Source organism: Amaranthus tricolor, chromosome 1, assembly GCF_026212465.1.
Source record: "Amaranthus tricolor cultivar Red isolate AtriRed21 chromosome 1, ASM2621246v1, whole genome shotgun sequence".
NCBI classification, from domain to species: Eukaryota; Viridiplantae; Streptophyta; class Magnoliopsida; order Caryophyllales; family Amaranthaceae; genus Amaranthus; species Amaranthus tricolor.
In genome coordinates this window covers 7,373,321-7,394,180 of record NC_080047.1, presented here as the reverse complement: position 1 = coordinate 7,394,180, position 20,860 = coordinate 7,373,321, and the positions used below count along the sequence as shown (strand labels likewise).

Here is a 20,860-nt window from a genome sequence, read left to right as displayed (position 1 = left end):
CTTCAAATTCTTCTAAGTATCAAGTGCAAACCCGGTCGGGTATGTGGAAACCCACCCGGGTATGTGGAAACCCACCCGGGTATGAGAGGCTCACCCGGCCGGGTATGTGAAAACCCACCCGGGTATGAGACCTGGTCAGCACAAAAATGATCTTTGAGTAGCTTATGACCTTCCAACTTGCAAATCTCGCTCCAAGAGTCGATTCCTAGCATAATTAGAGCTTTGTACGTACAAAATAGATAAGAAACAAACACTCCAACCAAGCATAAAAACCAATAGAAAATTGAGCAAAATACGCGAGAAATGCTATGAAAATACAATGAGGGCATGGTAGAAAATAATATATAAAATACACACATCACCCATAAACCATAATTTCCACTTTCTGTATCCTTAATGTCCACTTATATTATCTTTAATGTCTACTTATAATATACTTAATGCACACCTTAATGCTTTTCTGTATCCTTAATGTCTACTTATATTATCCTTAATGTCTACTGATAATATACTCAATGCACACCTTAATGCCCACCGACAAAGGGCTTAAATTGCCCTACTTATAATTTTCTTAATGTCTAACAAGAAACTTAGCCTATTAACCTACTTATCATATCCTTAATGCCCACTTATAATATCTCTAATGCCTACTTACAATATACTTAATGCCCACCGAGTAAGTACTTAAGTACTCAAAATATTCTAAACGCCCACTTACAATATTCTTAATGCCTATCGAGAAACTTACTCTATATTTTCTTTTTTGGGCTAGCACAATTAGAGATGATTTCTCAAAGAAATCGTCTCTTATAAGAATTAGTGAGTGAAAAATAGAGAATGGAAAAATAATGTTGGCTTTAGTGGCCCAAATATTTTGGTCCAATACGTTAATATTTCTGTGGGGCAACATGGCTCCACATTGGATGTGTTAGAGTATATAAAATATTCTGGGTCCTCAATCATAAGCTTAAGCTGATGGTTGAGTTGGTTTCTTAACATAATATTGGAGCCAAAGTGACAAGAGGTCACGAGTTCGAATCTCAACCACCCCTCATTTAAAGTGAAAATATTTAGCGGCTATGCGCATTCACGCTTTTAGCTCAAAGAGCTCTTGTATGGAGGGGTGTATTAGAGTATATAATACATCCTGAGGCCTCAACCATAAGATTAAGCTGATGGTTGAGTTAATTTCTTAACAAGATGGATATCAAGGTGATCATCTTAAATATTTGTAAGGATGTAGTATTAAGTACATAGGGACCTTAAATAGAAATAGTTCGTTATAGGAGCAATGATAAGTTGCATGAAAGAACAAAGACATACTTTTTCTTATGAAGTATGTAAACTTTCACAAAATGAGCAAAATGTATTATCAAATGCCCTAGTGCATGTACAATGAGAGGTTGCCATGTCAAAAGACAACTGACTCTATTAAAAAAAACTAAGAAAAGAGTATGCGACCACACACACCAAATCAACGGTATACACAAAGGTCAAAGAGGATATTCATTGGTAATTTAGGATTTCCATTACTTCTCACTCATTGATAAATAACACTTGTAGTAAATAACATTAATTAAGGCCTCACGCCACAGAGAAACTTTTGTTAAGTTCCTCCAAGTTAAGACTATAGCGCATTTGTGATAGAGCTTCCTAGGTACTCCATGATTACATAACTCACCTACTTGAGCATCGAAGCAACCCCCGAAGACAACCTCCAAACCCCTTCAATGCTTGTTACTTGTGCAGACCCTCGAAATAATTTTGCTGCAAGAAGAGCTAGGCCCCTTTAGTATGTCCAGAAGTTTTCATTGATGATATCTTCGTGATACAGTTTAGAAAATCTATTTTAGTAGAAAATAGTCATTTTAAATCTGTTTCATCATAAGACGATTTTATACGAGAATTGCTTTGAGCATTTTGGGACTAAACTCAAATATTTATTTTTTAAATCTAAAAAAAAAATCATTTTATACAACAATTTGTTTATAAAATTAGTGCTAGATTTAAGATGACTGAGTGTGCCAAATTACAACCAATAAATTCTTCATTTAATACAGTTATATCCATAAAATTTTGTTGAATATTAAGTCATCAAATTAAATTTTGGGTTTGATATTTCAAACCAAGTCATTGAATAAATTTTGGATAGAACTAATTGTAATTATTTGATTTCATATCGTTGTCAAAATTTCTGATAAGATCGAAGCATATTGCATTGGTTTACTTCAACCCATTGGTCCACATTGCCGCTAGATCATAGAAGTACTTCCTCTTAGTATAAGTGAATATTTCATTCGATATAGCACCTATTTTTAAAGAATGTGATAGGAATTATGTGGGAAAAGTGAGTTAAAAAAATAATTTAATGATAATTTTATAATTAATAGTATAATTTAATCAAAATAAATTATTTAATAAAAATTTAATAAAAATACATCATAAGATAAAATGAGAACTTTAATATAGAATAGGATAAAAATAGGGGTAGGTAGAACTTTAAATGATTGTTTATTACTAAAAACGAAAATGTAGCAAGTAATAAAAAATTACCAAAAATAAAAAATATAACGGGTATTATAGAACGGAGGAAGTACTTATTTGATGACTGATGTCCCAACCACTTCTATAGCAATTTGCATGTTATCCAGTGACTTATTCTACATACTTCCATGATTGAAATTGCTGACTGATGTCCCAACCACTTCTATAGCAATTTGCATGTTATCTAGTGAATTATTCTACGTACTTCCATGATTGAAACTATGCGTGTTTCATAAAATATCTTATTGACCTATTTTAGCTTATTTTAACACAAATAGATAGTTGGATAGTTTCTGGAAAATCAACTAATTTGAACAAATAGCTCCTAACAATGTGTTTAAAATCGGTTGGTCAATCAAAACAATCCAATTAATTACAATCTATCTGCTATCAACTAGCAGCTATCAACACTTCGTGAAACACCCCTATATATTTGCAAATCACAACAACAACAATCATGGACATAACTTTTGCCTTACTTCATTCCACAAGCCTTCATTCTCAATTCTTCATAGACCACAACGATGTCCCATTTCTCTCTATTTCATATCTTCCTTATTGTAACCTCTCCATTATATTATCTTCCATCATCTAGAGCTCAAAACAATGAAACAGATCTAACATCATTACTCAAAATCAAAGCCCAAATAACCCATGATCCACTTAATGTATTAACATCATGGAACCAAACTATCCACCATTGTAAATGGTATGGTGTTACATGTAGCCCTCCAAACCAAAGAGTAACAATACTTGACTTAAGTTCCTCAGAACTCTCAGGTAATATTTCTCCTTATCTAGGTAATTTAACCTTCCTTAGAGAATTATACCTTCAAAATAACACATTTAATGGAATAATTCCCTTAGAAATTAGTCATTTACATAGACTAGAAATCCTTCATTTGTTTAATAATTCCATCCAAGGGGAAATTCCATTGAATATATCAAGTTGTTATAGTCTTATAAATTTACACCTTAGTAGTAACAATTTGGTGGGTCCCATCCCACCAACAATAGGGTTTTTGTCAAATTTACAATCCCTTTCTTTAGCTAAGTTGAATTTGATAGGCAACATTCCCTCTTCATTTGGGAACCTATCTTCCCTTTTCAAGCTTACTCTTGCTTATAACAATTTGAATGGAATGATCCCAAAAAATTTAGGTAACTTAAACTTAACTAAATTGCTTCTAGGTGCTAATAGGTTATCGGGTTTAGTACCTCGTTCAATCTTTAATATGTCTTCATTGACACTCCTTGCATTATCTCAAAATGATCTAGAAGGAACGCTTCCTTCAGATTTAGGTGACACTCTTCCGAATCTTAGGATGTTATACGTAAGTTCTAATCGATTTATTGGACTCATTCCATTGTCGATATCAAATTCTTCGAATTTAGAAGTTCTAGAAATGGATGAAAATAGATTTTATGGTGCAATTCCGTCTTTGCACAAGTTAGTAAATCTTACCGATCTTATCCTTTATAATAACTCTCTCGGTTATGACCATATCGATGATTTAAATTTTATTTCTTCCTTAGGGAATGCCACTAATTTACAATCGATTCAAATAAGTCGAAATAACTTCCATGGGGTTTTACCAAATTCAATATGCAATTTCTCATCACTTATTATGATGTACTTAGGTGATAATCATTTGTTTGGAGAAATTCCTAAGTGTATAGAAAACTTATCAAATCTGCAACATTTTGTAGCAAAAAATAATGAATTTTCAGGTGTGATTCCTCAAGGTATAGGAAAGCTAAAAAACTTGTACTTACTATTTTTAGGAAGTAACAAATTATCAGGGTTCATTCCATCCACAATTGGAAACTTAAGCATGTTATCTACTCTTCACTTGTCAAATAACAATCTAGAAGGAAATATAGTTTCAACTATAGGAAATTGCAAATCTTTAGTAGAAGTATATCTAGCTTATAACAATCTTAGTGGAAGGATACCATCCCAACTTTTTAGTCTCCCTAGCTTGTCTATTGGACTAAACCTGACCGGAAACCGTCTATCTGGGACCCTTCCTGAAGAAATTGGGCAAATGAGAAATCTTAATGGACTTGATCTTTCTAATAACATGTTATCAGGTGAAATACCAAGTACTTTTGGTAGTTGTGTGTCTTTAGTGTTTGTATACATGGGTAATAACAATTTTGAAGGGAACATTCCCAATTCATTACAAGCATTAAAGGGTCTTGCTGAACTAAATTTGTCATTCAACAAATTTTATGGTGAAATCCCAAAGTTTTTAGCAAGTTTTAAGCTTCAAATCCTTGATTTATCACATAATAATCTTGTTGGTGAAGTACCCATTGGTGGAGTTTTCAATAATGGAAGTGGACTTTCCATAATTGGAAATAATAAGATTTGTGGAGGTTCATCTATGTTAAAGTTGCCTAATTGTGATGTTGAAAACATGAACAAGAGGAAGAGATCAATAATCTTGGTTGTTTGTGGGTTTTTGGGATTGGTTTTGCTAGTGATTTTACTAATGTTATTATATCTTTTCAACCAAAAAAGGAAAGCTAAGCAACCTATAGTTCCTATTCTTTCAAAAAAGTTTCCAAATTTATCATACAAAACCCTTCTAGAAGCTACAAATGGGTTCTCTTCTATGAATTTAATTGGGTATGGAGCATTTGGGACTGTATACAATGGAGTCCTTAAGCAAGAGGGCGATAGAGATAGCAAGTTGATTGTGGCAATTAAGATTTTTGACCTCGAACACTGTGGTGCATTAAAGAGTTTCATGGCCGAATGTGAGGTTCTCCGAAGCATCAAACATCGAAATATTGTCAAGATCATAACGGTGTGTTCTAGTATTGATTATCAAGGAAATGATTTCAAAGCATTGGTATATGAATACATGGTGAATGGGAGTTTGGATGATTGGTTACACCCAATTGATCTAATGGATAAAGTTGAAGGTATGAATGGTATGTCAAGGAGCTTGAATCTTTGCAAAAGAGTAGATATTGCAGTTGATGTTGCATTTGCATTGGATTATCTACACCATCATTGTTATGGTCCCATAGTCCATGGCGATCTCAAGCCGAGCAATGTTCTTCTTGATGATCAAATGGTTGCACATGTTAGTGACTTTGGGATGGCCAAGTTCCTTTCAGAAGCATGCACCAACTCTTGCACAATTGGAGTTAAAGGAACAATTGGTTATGTTCCTCCAGGTATAGAAATATATACGTCTAATAGAGTATATAACATATCTAAAAGACACAGTTATCAGACATTTAGGCTACAAGTGTATGCAATACAAGTTTCTTTATACCTGAAGTTAAATATTCCACTTAAAATAAAGGGTGCTGCGTGACATTCAAAGCCACGACCTTTCAACATGTTAGGCTTTTGTTAATTGATACCATGTAAGAGACCAATTCAACCAAAAGTTTTAGCCGCTGGTTGTAGCCCTAGGGTATGTCAATGTCATCTTAAAATCTACATATTTTCTATGTAGTAGTTTCATGCTTGAAGCTTGATAGTTGCAAATAGAGGTTTACAAAACAGACTTGACAATTCGATATTCAATGGATCTTATAAATGAACCCAATTTGACCCAACTTAAAAATGGATTTACAATCATGTTAAAACCAATATGGACACAAGACCCGATTTTGAATCAACCCACAACCGACCCGATGACCTGGATGAACACCTTCTGTTGCAAATTCTAAATTATAGAATATCAAATATTGTTTCCATGAACATTATTTGTGGTACTATGTGCAGAATATGGACTGGGAAATGAGGTCTCTACTAGTGGCGATGTGTATAGTTATGGTATCTTTTTGCTAGAAATGTTCACAGGAAAGAGGCCTACCCACCAAATGTTTGAAGGAAACTTAACCTTACATGACTTTGTTGAACAATCTTTTCCTAATCAAGTAACCAACGTTATAGACCATGTTCTTCTTGAAGACATATATAGTGTAGACAATGATAGTGTTCTTTTGAATGTGCCAATATCAATACTTAAAATAGCACTTTCATGCTCAATTGAGAATCCAAAACAAAGATTGGATATGGGTTATGTTGCTCGAAAATTATCTTCAATTAAAATGATCTTTCGAACTCGTTTGAAACAACTTCGTACACCAAGCAATGATACATCACTATTGTTTTCCTCTCAACGATGATATTAGGTAACGATAAATACTCCCTACGTTGATTGATTAACATTTTTATAATTCTTATGATCTTCAAACATGAACAGAGAGAACGAGATCTATATGACTTACTACAAGTTAAATGTTATTATTGTCGCAGGCATACGAGGTTATTGATTAACATTTAGCTTAAAATTGGATTGATATACTACTCATATCAACAAGGTGTAATTTTTCTTCATGAGAGCCATTTGCTAAGCACTCCATAGTTAAGCGTGCTTGGTGGGGAGTAATCTTAAGATGGGTGACCTTCTGAGAAGTTTTCCTAGGTGGACACGAGTGAGACCAAAGTACACTGATAAGATTTGTGTTGGTTTGTAAGGCCAGTCTATAGTCTTTATAAGTAGTCATCAGCGGCCAGAGTGTTACAGCATCAATTTTGTACGAATTCCTTACTGGAATTTTGCTAGTCGAGTGGATCAGAATAGAACTTTCTGGCTCTGCCATAGCTCTCTAGACTGTTATTGAGTATTCTAGCTGTGCTTGTAAGCATGTATGTAAAAATAATAAGCATAATGTATCTTCAATTATGTTTTTAAATGTACTTAGAATCACGGATGCTATGAACTTCAGGAGTTTTTAAGTGAAAGTTAAATATGAGCTAATTGAATAAAAAGTTATATATTTATTTTTAAGTGATAATAATAAATAACTAGAGCTAATTCTTTATTAGATAAAAAAATAATTTGTTCAATTAATTTAACTATTACTCAAGAAGAAAATAGAACAATTTTATAGGAATAATAGGCTACTTAGTTACCAAAATTGAATATTTATCAATAAAAAAACCAAACAATACCTATCAATAATTATCAAACAAGTAGTCATTATCAAGCTAATGAATCATAAAAAGTATTGATATAGAATATATGAAGATGTATTTTTATTACAAAAGAAAGTTATATTTTTGGAGTAATATTTAATTCAAAAATCAAATATACTAATTTTTTTGGTCTATAAAATAAAGGCACTCTGTGTTAAATGAATGATTTTTGTTTTCGTTGATCGCATACGGATTAGCTTTAGTTTTGGCAAAATTAAAAGGTCATCTTATCTTTTTGTTTGCATTATGGATTTCTCCAAATATTGGGGCCTATTAAATTTTACTTGTTTTATTATATAAATTTCTTAATTTTGAAGCATCTATTTGAATTTTGGGTGCAATATATTTTAGATGGGGTTATCTTTAATTTTGTGAATAAATTTTTCAACACAGTTTAATTTTGTATAGATACTTAAATTTTTTTTCATATAAGAAAATCAAAATAAGACCGAATTAATTTTATCTTGATAATACATTTAAATCTTTATTAGACTCTGGGCATACTAAGAGAAAAATTGGACATTGAGTAAGTCAAAAGTCAAGCAATTCTTGTCCCTACTTGGAAGTCCAAGTTGTAAAAGAGGTAGCTAAATTCCATAACTAATGTCCCTACTATGCAATTCCATATATTTATTTTCTAACGTATTAGTGAGATTAGATATATTTATTTTTCTAACGTATTAGTGAGATTTGATATTTATTTTTCTAACGTATTAGTGAGATTAGATATATTTATTTTTCTAACGTATTAGTGAGATTAGATATATTTATTTTTCTAACGTATTAGTGAGATTAGATATATTTATTTTTTCCCACATATCTCTCAGAGTTAAAGTCATCAACTTAGTATCCCGCATAAGTTAGGGTTCGAGGGGAAAAAGGGTAGCAGACAGATTATATTCGTTCTCCCTCCAAAAGGACAAGGAGAACACATCTCTATAAGTACTAAATGCAGGAAGATGATTCCTTACACCAACATAAATTTGCTTTAGTTTTCTACTCACAAAACAAAAGGATGTCCCCCTCATTTTCTTTATTTTACTCCATCATTTTTACCACATTGATGCTGTATAATCTTGTACTCTCAATAACTGAGAAAAACAACCACGACAAGCTAGCCTTACTTGAAATCAAAGCCGAAATAAGTGAGGACTCTTTGGGTGTACTAAGCTCATGGAATGATACCGTGCACTATTGTGAGTGGCGTGGCGTTACATGTGGTCATAAGCATCGAAGGGTGACAATACTCGACTTGCGTTCATCAAAACTCGCAGGTATTCTCTCTCCTTATCTTGGCAATTTGACATATGTCAAGGAGTTGTACCTTCACAACAACAATTTCGGGGGTGTAATACCGCCGAAAATTAGTCGTTTACATAGGTTACAAACTCTTTGGTTGATGAATAACTCAATTGGAGGGGAAATACCATGGAATATATCAAGTTGTTATGGTCTTGTTGATATGCACCTTTCTAATAACAAATTGATGGGAGAAATCCCCCTACACTTGGTTCCTTAACACGATTAGAAAATCTGACAATGTCGAATAACAACTTGACAGGAAACATTCCAACATCGATAGGGAACCTATCGTCTCTCTCTATACTCTTGATAAGTCGAAACAATTTATTCGGCAAGATCCCACAATCGTTAGGCAAGCTTAAGAATTTGGCTACCTTAGGTTTATGTGATAATAAGTTTTCTAGTGTAATACCACCTTCAATCTTTAACTTCTCTAGGCTAACATTTTTATGTTTGTACCAAAATGAGTTTGAGGGAGATTTACCTTCAAATCTAGGTAACACTCTTCCAAATCTTCAATGGTTCTCAATATATAATAATCGATTTAGTGGCTATATTCCAACTTCCTTATCAAATTCCTCAAATCTACAAATTCTTGATTTGGCCAAGAACAATCTTCATGGTCAAGTTCCGTCTTTGCAAAAATTAGTAAATCTAGTTTATCTTATTCTATACTCTAATTCCCTTGGCTATGCCCAATTAGGAGACTTGAAATTTGTTTCTACATTAACCAATGCTACTAATTTACAATGGTTAGAGATACATCACAATAACTTCAAAGATGTATTACCTAAAATCTTATGCAATTTCTCATCAATTACTTTTGTTGAATTAAGCAACAACGCATTAGTTGGAGAAATTCCAAATTGCATAGAAAATTTAATCCAATTACAACATTTTGGTGCTAATAACAATGCACTTTTTGGGAGTATCACCCAAGGGATAGGCAAGCTTCAAAACTTGAACTTTTTGAGCCTAAAAGGAAACCAATTCTCTGGGAATATTCCAACCTCGTTTGGAAATTTAACCAAGTTATCATTGTTATCCTTTTCGCAAAATAGTCTCGAGGGCCAAATACCCCTCGAGCTAGGAAGTTGTATATCAATTCTAGGGATAGATCTTTCAAATAACAAGCTTAGTGGTATGATACCCTCGCAACTTTACAGTCTTCCAAATTTAGATATTGGACTATCTCTATATAAAAATCGCCTTACAAGATCTTTGTCTGAAGAAATTGGACAACTAAAGAATGCTAACGCCCTTGATGTATCACAAAACATGTTATCTGGCGAGATTCCTAGTTCGCTTGGTGATTGTGTTTCGTTAGAGATCTTAGCGTTGAGTGGAAATCATTTCCAAGGAACCATTCCGAATTCATTACATGAACTAAAAGGCCTTCTTTATTTTGATTTGTCATATAATAATTTATCTGGCGAAATACCAAAGTTTATGTCGAATCTTCAATTGCAAGCGCTAAATATTTCATATAATAGCTTTGAAGGCGAAGTGCCAGTTAAGGGAGTTTTTAGCGATGCGAAAAATATTTCTGTAATGGGAAATAAAGGTCTTTGTGGAGGTATTTCAGAGTTGAAGTTGCCTCAATGCAAAAAAAGCCTCAACATCCAAGAAAGAACTTCATCGAAACATCGAAAAAAACTCACAATTGCGATCATTTTAATGTCAATTGGGGTTATTAGTCTCGTGTCATCCCTTTTACTATTGCACAAGTTTTGGAAAAAGAAGAGGACTAACACACCCTCAAGTTCTAATGACTTAAAAAAATTTCCTAATTTGTCTTTCCAAAAACTTCTTAAAGCCACAAATGGGTTCTCCCCAGAAAACTTGATTGGTAGTGGCACGTATGGGGTCGTATACAAAGGGGTACTCGACGAAGATGGAACAATGGTTGCTATCAAAATTTTTAATCTTGAACATTATGGTGCTTCCAAGAGCTTTTTGGCCGAATGTAAGGTGCTTCAAAACATACGACATAGAAATCTCGTCAAGGTGATAACAGCTTGTTCGAGTGTCGATCATCAAGGGCGAGATTTCAAGGCTTTGGTTTTCGAGTATATGGTAAATGGAAGTTTGGAAGATTGGTTACATACAAGTAACACATCAAGAAAGTTGACTTTTACTCAAAGAGTTGATATTGCAATAGATGTTGCATATTGTTTGGATTATGTTCATAATCAATGTGGTGCTTATTTGATTCATTGTGACCTTAAGCCTAGCAATGTTCTTCTTGATGTTGAAATGGTAGCATATGTTGGTGACTTTGGGGTTGCTAAATTCTTTCCAAAAGATACTAATAATAGCTCTCAACTGATTCAGTCTAGCACTAATACAATCAGAGGAACTATTGGGTACACTCCTCCAGGTATGTAATATTTAATCTTAAGCTTATTTACCACCAAAACTATAATTCAATATATTTTATGGTAAAACTTTTGAAGATTAAAGCTAAGGTTTTAATTGTTTGATATATTTTTATTTGTTATCAACGGCCCCTGGAAGCCATTAAAGATATTACGATAATCAAATATTGTGTTCATATTAAAGTTTGATATTAAATTCGTTCTACCCCACCAAAAATCTAAAAACAGACTTGCTTTTGAAAATATGCAGAATATGGCTTGGGAAATGAAGTATCTACAAGTGGTGATGTTTATAGTTTTGGGATTCTTTTACTAGAATTATTTACAGGGAAAAGGCCAACCAATGAGATGTTCAAAGGGGACTTAAGTCTTCATTGCTTTGTGAAAGAAGCTTTGGGTGATCAAATAACCACAATTCTAGATCATGCTGTTCTTCAAGACATTGAAAGCCAGGAAGAAGATTGCAATTTGAAACTAGAGGCCATAAATTGTATACTTGAAATTGCACTTTCTTGCTCAAATGATGTACCACAACAAAGGTTGGACATGACTTATGTTGCTACAAAGCTATCTTCAATTAGGAAAAACTTTATTGGAGCTTGTTCACAACAAAGAAGACAATCCAACCAAGTATGCTTTCAAATAATTATAATAATACATCACTTATCCTTATATAATGTTTTTTTTATTACATGGTAACCCGAGAAAAGGAAAGAATTAGGTAAAATTTGAATTCAGAATTTTAACTGAAAAAGTATATACTTAGCTTCCACTCAAACTGAAATAAGACCAGATTCATGTTCCTATATAATGCTTCACAAAGAACATAATTCGGTAAATAGTGGGCAACCGGGCATGCATATTAGATAGCTAAAATTTTATATCTATGTTTTGATCTCATGTCAGTTTACTTATTGATGAAAAAAGTTTTTTGAAAAAGCATTTTCTAATGAATAGGGCATATGATATTAGGTTTTCTAAACCAAAAAACTAAATATAAAAAAAATTGATGCAAGTATTACTATACAAACTAAATTAAGCTTACCATTTTTTTAAAATTTATTTTTTAAAAAATTAGAGAGATTATTCTCAAATCAAAATTTATTTAGTACAAAAATTTAATCTTGTATTTGAAGCATAAATCACTTTTCTCACGAAAAACCTGAAATTAATTCAAGATGGATTCGTGGACTTTTTCGTTCCTCCGCCTAGTATGTATCCACAAAAAATATTTATATGGTATAACTTATGTCAGATGTTTGCTTTCATTTCTTATTCAGGGAAACAATAGGGATGCATTTTAAGTCAAGTTGATCTGCCTCTAAACTCAAAATAAGCAGGAGTTATTTGCTTTCATGATTTCTTCCAAAAGAATTATATATTTTTCTTTTCCTTTTAGTATTAGACTTCTTGTAATAACATGATATCATTTCCATTTTGAAAGTTACATTTTGTCTCCATTTTTCATCATTGGAGATTTCATGGGAAATCACACAAAATACAAAATATTGCATTTGAAGGGCTCAAGTCAACTTACACTTTCAATCAAGAGGTTTCCAGCAATAAACATGACCATGAATTATAAACAAGATATGTTGTTTATAATATTCTTATATATTATTTCATGGATTTACATGTATTTCTTGACATAGCACGCTTTGCTCTTGTTAATCGACGGTCATGTCTCCCATCTCCATAGATGAAGCTGGATGAAAACTCCATGTGCGCAATATAATTTCTAATGTTTGTGGATCTAACTAAAAGAAGACAATTTTGTATTCTTCAACTTGTCCACAACAATTCAAATATTCATACCAGTTCTCAAATAATAATGGCATTTTTAGATGTTCAGGCCTTTCATTAACATAAGTTCTTACCTGTAGTATCCTGATTCCTATGTAAACATGGCTGGCTCATACCTTTTCTTTTACCAAATTGCTTTAGCCATATCAGTCCTATGCTTTTTTAAGCCGTCAACAGCTGGAAACAACCAAACTGATAGGTTACCATTCTTTGATATCAAAGCCAAAATAAGCCACGATCCTCTCAGTGTCATGAGCTCATGGAACCACTCCCTTCACTTTTGCGACTGGTATGGAGTCATCTGTAACCAGAAACACCAAAGAGTGGAGACTCTTGATTTGCAATCGTCCAAGCTCCCAGATACAATCTCTCATCATATCGGAAATCTAAGTTTTCTACAGCGCTTATATCTTTCTAACCATAGTTTTGCGGGCACAATTCTACTCGAAATTCATCGTTTGTGTAGGTTGAAAGCTATGTTTTTGTACAATAATTTCCTAGAAGGGGAGATTCCTTTGAATACATCAAGTTGCTATAACCTTGTCTACATAAATGTTTCCAATAACAGGTTGGTGGGTGAAATCCCCCATACATTCGGTTTGCTTGAAAATTTGCAAGATCTTATCTTAACTAAGAGCAACTTAAAAGGAGACATCCCTTCCTCTTTAGGCAACTTATCCGCCCTATCTACCCTCTACATATCTGAAAACTACTTGGTCGGAAAGATACCAGATTCTCTAGGCAAACTACAAAATCTAACCGCTCTAGTATTTGAAAATAACAGGTTATCAGGAACAATTCCATCCTCAATCTATAACCTCTCTTTATTGACAGATTTAAGTTTTTTACAGAGTGAGTTGGAAGGTTACCTCCCTTCATCTTTAGGCAACACTCTTCCTCATCTTGTATGGTTTAGCATATACGATAACCAATTCACAGGATATATTCCAGCTTCCATATCTAATGCAACAAATCTAGAAGTTATCGATATATCAAAAAATAATCTTAAAAGGCAAGTTCCTAACATGCACACTCTTACAAGGCTTTATCAACTTGTAATGGCCAGATCAAAGACTTGACATTTGTTCCTTCTTTGGCCAATGCCACCAATTTACAAAGCCTTCAATTACAGGGAAACAATTTGAGAGGGGTTTTACCAAAAATCATATGCAATTTCTCATCCCTTACAATTTGACGTTATGTGACAACAAGCCATCCGGAGAAATACCAAATTGCATAGAAAATGTAAGAAGATTGCAAATTTTCACAGCTAGTAATAATTAATTTTCCGGTGTCATTCCTAGAGGCATAGGCAAGCTTCAAGATCTCAGTTGGTTATATTTACATCTCAACCATCTATCTGGTTTCATTCCTTTCTCGATTGGAAATTTAACCAAACTGTATAAAAATAGACAATTCGTAATAATAGTCTTGAAGGCAAAATACCTTCCACTCTTGGAAATTGTAAATCATTAGGATACTTAGATCTTTCTCATAATAGATTTTCTGGCACCTTTATTTTCACAGCTATTTAGTCTCCCTGTTTTAACCATCAAGCTCAATTTATCCAGAAACCATTTAATAGGGTCCCTTCCTAAAGAAGTTGGACAATTAAAAAATCTTGACAAATTGGATGTTTCTCATAATAGGCTATCAGGTCAGATCCCAAGTTCTCTAGGTAGCTGCGTGTCGTTAGAATTCTTATGCATGCAACAAAACAATTTTCAAGGAACTATTCCTGATGCCTTACAGACATTACAGGGCTTACTGTACTTAGATTTATCGGACAACAACTTAAATGGTGAAATCCCAAAAAGCCTCAATCTATCACATAATAATTTTCAAGGTGAAGTCCCCGTAGGTGGAGTATTCAGCAATACAACCGGTGTCTCATTAACAGGAAACAACAGGCTTTGTGGTGGTATGCCTAAGTTAAAGTTGCCTCGTTGTGATTTTAGCCGCAGTACGCAACAGAAAAGAGTGTTGAAACATAAGGCAAAGTTGACAATTGTAGTACTTTAAGGGTTTTTTGAGTAAGGTTGATGGTAGCTTTGTCATTATACATTTCCCGGCAGAGGAAGATTAAGAAATGTACAACCTCAGCTGATTTGAAAATTTGTCCAAATTATATGTCTTACCGAACTCTCCCTTAAAGCAACGAACGAGTTTTCTCATAAAAATTTACTAGGAAGAGGTTCATGTGGATTAGTTTACAAGGGTATCCTTGATGAGAAGGAATCACCAATGGCCATCAAGATATTTGACTTAGAGTACCAAGGTGTTTCCAAGACTTTTATGGCTGAATGTGGAGTCCTCCAAAGTGTCAGGCACCGGAATCTTGTCAAGGTGATAACAGCTTGTTCAAGTGTTGATTATAAAGGCAAGGAGTTTAAGGCTTTGGTTTACGAATACACGGAGAATGGTAGTTTGGAAGATTGGTTGCATCTAACAGAGACAGTGAGAGAGGAAGAAAAAAAATAGTACCTTAAGATTGCTGCTGAATAGTGTAGTCATTGCAATAAGTTCTTAGCCTACCAGTCTTGCTGAATACCGGGTAAACCAAAAAAAAAAAAGTTTGAGTGTATATACCTTATCAGGTCTAGAAGCACCAGACGTTACACCAATGGTGATTGGCCCTTCCGGCAGCCAATTTTCTTTCTCAACAAGCTCCCCATGCTGAATACCGGAGATATCGTGAGTAACATATAGACATGGAGTATATTGTTATGTAGCAGTACAATGTCTGTAGTGTTTACTTACGTTCAACTTGTAACTTATTCTGTTACCAGGGCCAATTCTTGCTTCACTGTCGATCCAATATGACGGGATACCACGGTCCTCGGCTATCTCTTGCAAATGAGAGGTGTTACTGGAGTTCCAGCCACCAATTACCAGCATAAGGTCTACCTTTTCATCCACCAGCTTATACATCGCCTCTTGTCGCTCCTAGAAATGTAACAGTAGGTAAGAGTGATAATAGTTCTAGCAAGTTAATAGAAGAACCTATTATCTCTAATGTAATTCCTAGTTACCGACTGCGATGGTCCAATCAAACCAGAAAGGGAAAGGAGAGTATTCATATGTTAAATGTTAAGAAGTACGTAATATATCTTACATATTATATATTATACATGTGTGCTATGTGTTTCATGTTATACATAAAATTTGAACCCCTAAACTTTAGACAACAAAAAAGCTGATCCAGATAGTCTAAACACTGAACTCTTTCTTGTCAGTACAAAGCAACATACTTCAGACTAGATTTTCCGGCTACATAACTCCAATCCTTAACGGCAACAAGCTGCTAGCTAGCTAGGTGGCGCTACTTAATATTAGGATTGCAAGATTTTGTTTTCATTTAAACAAAATCAACTTGCATGTAGAAAGTAACTATTACGGCAAGTTCAATCTCAGCGAAAAGTCGCCACCTTTAGCTAAGTAGGTGTTACTTCTTGGCAGTGCATCTATGAGAAATTATGCAGATTGGAAAATTACTACTGAATTTAATCATGTTTCATGCAATAAAGAAAGACCAAGGCAATAAAAAACTGGTTTTGAGAGCCTAGAGAAAAGAGAGTACTTGTGTAGCATCACAAATTGAGTTGAAACTCATGAAGTGGTTGTTAACATTCTCAACTCCATACTTGCGCATCATAGTCCTCTCAACCAACTTCCCTAAAAAAACCAGAAAACAACATCATTAATTTTTAGAGTAATAAGAACTAACATAATTTTGCAAAGTTGAAGCTAACCAATTTCTTCTGTTTCTCCCTTGAGCATAGTAGTTTGGTTTGCTATCCCAACTTTAACAAGGTCTCTATCTTGATCAAACCCATCAGAAACAGCATATTTGAATTACTGCAATTAATGTAATTACATTAGGAGGCACAACAAATGAGTGGTAGAAAGATGTTCCCCTACCCCCAATGATACACAATAGATGGAGATTTACCTCTAGAAATGCCTCTCTGCTTGAACTAGACCCATCAAGTTGCCCCCGGAGAATATAATCACAAACATAAATTGCCTGGATAAAGCACAAACGTAGAAGATATGAATGAACCAGCTAAAATACTATGGTAAAAAAAAGTATCTGAAAGAACCTAGCATATGACCTACCTCCATATTCTTCACAATTATGTAGGTCCCAGCAAAAGATGAAGTTGCAACAGTCTCCTCGTGAGCATATTTCCCATGAATAATTGAAGTGTAGTCTCCTTTCTTGTGCTTCTCGACAACATTCCACACCTATAATATAGAAAGGCAATCAGAGAGAGAGAAAGAGAGTGAGATTATCTAACATATAACTTTCTGAGGGTGGCAAGTGGAACAGCAGCTAATTATACCTTATTCACCCAAGGACAAGTTGTATCTACTATCTGTACTTTTTTCTTGCTCAATGTCAACATTTCATCTACAGCAGCTCCGAAAGCTGGTAAAATCACACCATCACCTTGGTCAACAACCTCAAACAGCTTCTTTCCTTCCTCGACGGGGATGTTCTGCACTTCCATATCTTGCAATCGCTGCAACAGAACAATTTTATTATTTAAAATGGGAGTGACAATGATCATGCTGATTAGGGGAACATATGCAGGTAAATAGAACATTTACAATGAGGACTATACACCAGCAGAATCGTAAGTGCAGTCGAGATTGAGATCAATAAAAAGAACTTACTGCCTAATCCCCAGCGAAGGAAAAAGAAAAAAGCTAACTGACAAATTATTTAACTTTCTTGCATTTCAATTGGCATATCCAACTTCACCAAACACTGAACACAAAATGTTTGAAAGTATTCAATCCACCAAATTTCTTTTTTGGAGGAAGGGATGTCAGTTGCAGGAAGCCACAAAAGCGCAAAATACTGCAAAATATAGATGGATTTATACTCAAGTTATAGTACTAGCACACAGAAAGGACTTGTTGCTGATGCCCACATCAACACCTCTATCGCTTTTGCAGTATTTTTCTCTTGACCATAAGTACAGATTTCGAAAGAAATAAGTAGTCCACCAACAAAATTTAGTAGGATTCACATAGACAGTAGTTGGCCAGATCCATCAACCCCAAGGTTAGAGAAAAATATTGCTGAGCTCATAGCCAATAATCAATTGAACATTTGAACCTCCTAAACCATTGCTCTCTTTCACCAACTCTCAGATTCTATGCACATCTTATTTTTAGGAATGTACTTTTTATTCTACTTCAAGAACTTGAAATTCAACACAATTCTAATAATTGCAAATTCAACTGATAAGTCCAAACGCTTAAAATTTTATATTATCCTAAGATAAAAGGATTTGCAGACCTTATTAACAGTTGGGTTGTGCATGATTTCATTAGTGATCCAGATTCTCTCACTGGGAAACTGTTTCCTTGCTTCATATGCAATCTGAACGGCTCTTTCCACACCCCAGCAAAATCCAAAAGCTTCGGCCAACTTCACTGTGACATTGCCCCATGTATACTCATATCCATTTTCCTTCAAAGTCTTTACTATATCACCTGATGTAAAAAATTAGGAATATAAAACATTAGTTGTGCATAAGTCATACACGAAACTTTTGTGAAATCTATACACCCTAATACGAGCGTGTTCTTTTCACCTTGTAAATTATGTTTTCAGATCACAAACAACCAGGATCAATCAAGGAAATTCTTTTACATACAATCTCCAACCAGGAAGGACAAATATTGACCCTGACTGATAAGTACTAATTAAGTAAACAATAATAATAATAATAATAATAATAATAATAATAATAATGTGTGTAGAAAACACTCTACATCGTCAGTGGAATTTCGCCTCATTTCATTAAACTGAGAGGGGTAGAAATGTTATATCGATAAAGATATTAGGCCGTGATAATTCGTCACATAATTTTTCACCTTGGCCCAATAATGTGTGTAGAAAACACTCTACATCGTCGGTGCAATTTCGCCTCATTTCATTAAACTGAGAGGGGTAGAAATGTTATATCGATAAAGATATTAGGCTGTGATAATTCGTCACATAATTTTCACCGTGGCCCACTCGTGTGGACACGGGAGACCCGTGGGCTTGAGCCTACAAATCCACGAGTCAGAGTCAAGAGCGTTGACTTGCACATACACTTGGTGAGGTTCATTATTTCCCAAAACCATATGGTAGTAGGAAGATGAGCTCACCCACTATATATGCAAGTCAACGACCCACTATTGTGGGATCTTGTCTCATATGTGAAGTATTTCCAACAAAAGATACACGAATAAAATTACAAAACATTAATTTCAAATTTTAGCCAAATCAATAACAGAATTGCCTTAATTTACAATAGCATCACTTCAAAAATGATTCAACAGTACTGATTTTTAAAAAACTTTAAAATTGTAGCAAAAGAATGACATAGATAAGTTCAATTCATATCTAAACATCAGCTATACATAAGTCCAAATTTTAATTTATTCCTGCAACTGGTGATTGAAAAATGATATAAGCATAATCTCCAGAAAAAATGAACAAGCTGAAAAAAATTGTAACAAAGCATCAATTTGTAAAATTGTATGAGTAAATGAAATAAAACTAGTTCAATTCAGAATTAAATCAATAATAAATTGCAATTCACAGACTAATTTAACTTGTCTAGAGCTTAAAACCACCGAATTGACCACTAATTTTGCATCACAAATTTTCAACAACATCAAGCGGAAAAACAATAATCAATAGAATTCACAACAAAATTCAACAAAATAAAAGTAAACAAGCAAAACAATGAACGAAACGTAACTAGTATACTCGCGATTCATAAGCTGAAGAGTCTCTGCTTTGCGACCAAAACCTTTACGATTATAATTATCACTTCTCGTCAAATTATGATGAAACTTTTTCGCATCAAATTGAGAATCAACAGTCGACGACGCAGCAGAAGATTCATCAGCAGCGCATCGGACGGACAATTGAGGTTTCCGGTAGGAGATTGAACGGCTGTGATTTTCCGGCAAGCGAAGTTCACTGAAGGTGAAAACTCGAGTGAGATTAGGAGAAATCGCCATTGTTAATTTACTTTTTGAAGCAAAGGAGAGAGAAAATAATTAACGGTATAAATGGATTTGCGGGAATTTTATCTGTTTAGTATTACTCAATATTATATTAACAAATCTGTTTATTATATACTTTATATAGCGTGGAATTGTATTGTTAACAAAATAATTGTATTATTGTAATTTAGTTGTTTTCTCGCCAAACACATGGGATGTACTTGTTTAAAATTGAACCGACTCGAAAATCCGAAATGAAACTGAAAGTAAACCGACCGAAAATGTGTTCCTTTTTTTAGTTTATCGAACCGACAGTACCCGAACTGAAATTGTACCCGAACCGGTTGACAACCGAAAATGGGAAAGCTGAACCCGAGCTGTAACCGATTTTTGTAACCGACACATAACCGTTAACCGAGATTACCCGAACCTAATAATGATCGACCCCGAATTCTATCCGACTTAACCCGAACGAATTTTAGATCGAACTGCTGTAAACCTGAACCAATTTTTAACATAGAAGTATGATAGACTCATATTCAATCATCTTATTATTCTTAAACTAATAAAGTGTTAGATATTTTAATAAATTAAATTTTATAAATACATGGTTTCCTATATTCAGAGTTAATAATCAATGGTCAATGTTTATTTAACTACTTTTAATCGAATTAGATGAATATTGAAAGAACTTTATAATTTAATTTCCGGTCAAACAAGTAAAAGTAACAAAATAATATGATTACTAATTAATTTGCATTTTAACTATTTTGCTTTAAATAAAGGGAATCTTATCATCAAT

At 33.9% G+C, this 20,860-nt stretch overlaps 2 protein-coding genes and 1 pseudogene across 3 annotated transcripts; 2 read left to right on the top strand and 1 right to left on the bottom strand.

Moving 5' to 3' along the window:
• Window positions 1-228: 228 nt before the first annotated feature.
• On the bottom strand, window positions 229-20,146 carry LOC130828491 (4-hydroxy-3-methylbut-2-enyl diphosphate reductase, chloroplastic-like; annotated as a pseudogene).
• On the top strand, window positions 3,002-7,272 carry LOC130828454 (probable LRR receptor-like serine/threonine-protein kinase At3g47570). 2 transcript variants are annotated; one of them, XM_057694444.1, is made up of 3 exons: window positions 3,002-5,736; window positions 6,296-6,708; window positions 6,833-7,272. In XM_057694444.1, exons 1-2 carry the CDS (start codon window positions 3,069-3,071, stop codon window positions 6,700-6,702), a joined length of 3,075 nt encoding a protein of 1,024 aa, XP_057550427.1. In that variant the 5' UTR covers window positions 3,002-3,068; the 3' UTR covers window positions 6,703-6,708; window positions 6,833-7,272. The 2 variants fall into 2 exon arrangements, with proteins under 2 accessions (XP_057550427.1, XP_057550433.1); XM_057694450.1 differs by lacking the exon at window positions 6,296-6,708.
• On the top strand, window positions 11,239-12,674 carry LOC130828510 (uncharacterized). Its single transcript, XM_057694485.1, has 2 exons — window positions 11,239-11,865; window positions 12,516-12,674. The coding sequence occupies exons 1-2, from the start codon at window positions 11,584-11,586 to the stop codon at window positions 12,537-12,539; spliced, it is 306 nt and encodes a 101-aa protein (XP_057550468.1). The 5' UTR covers window positions 11,239-11,583; the 3' UTR covers window positions 12,540-12,674.
• Window positions 20,147-20,860: the final 714 nt, after the last annotated feature.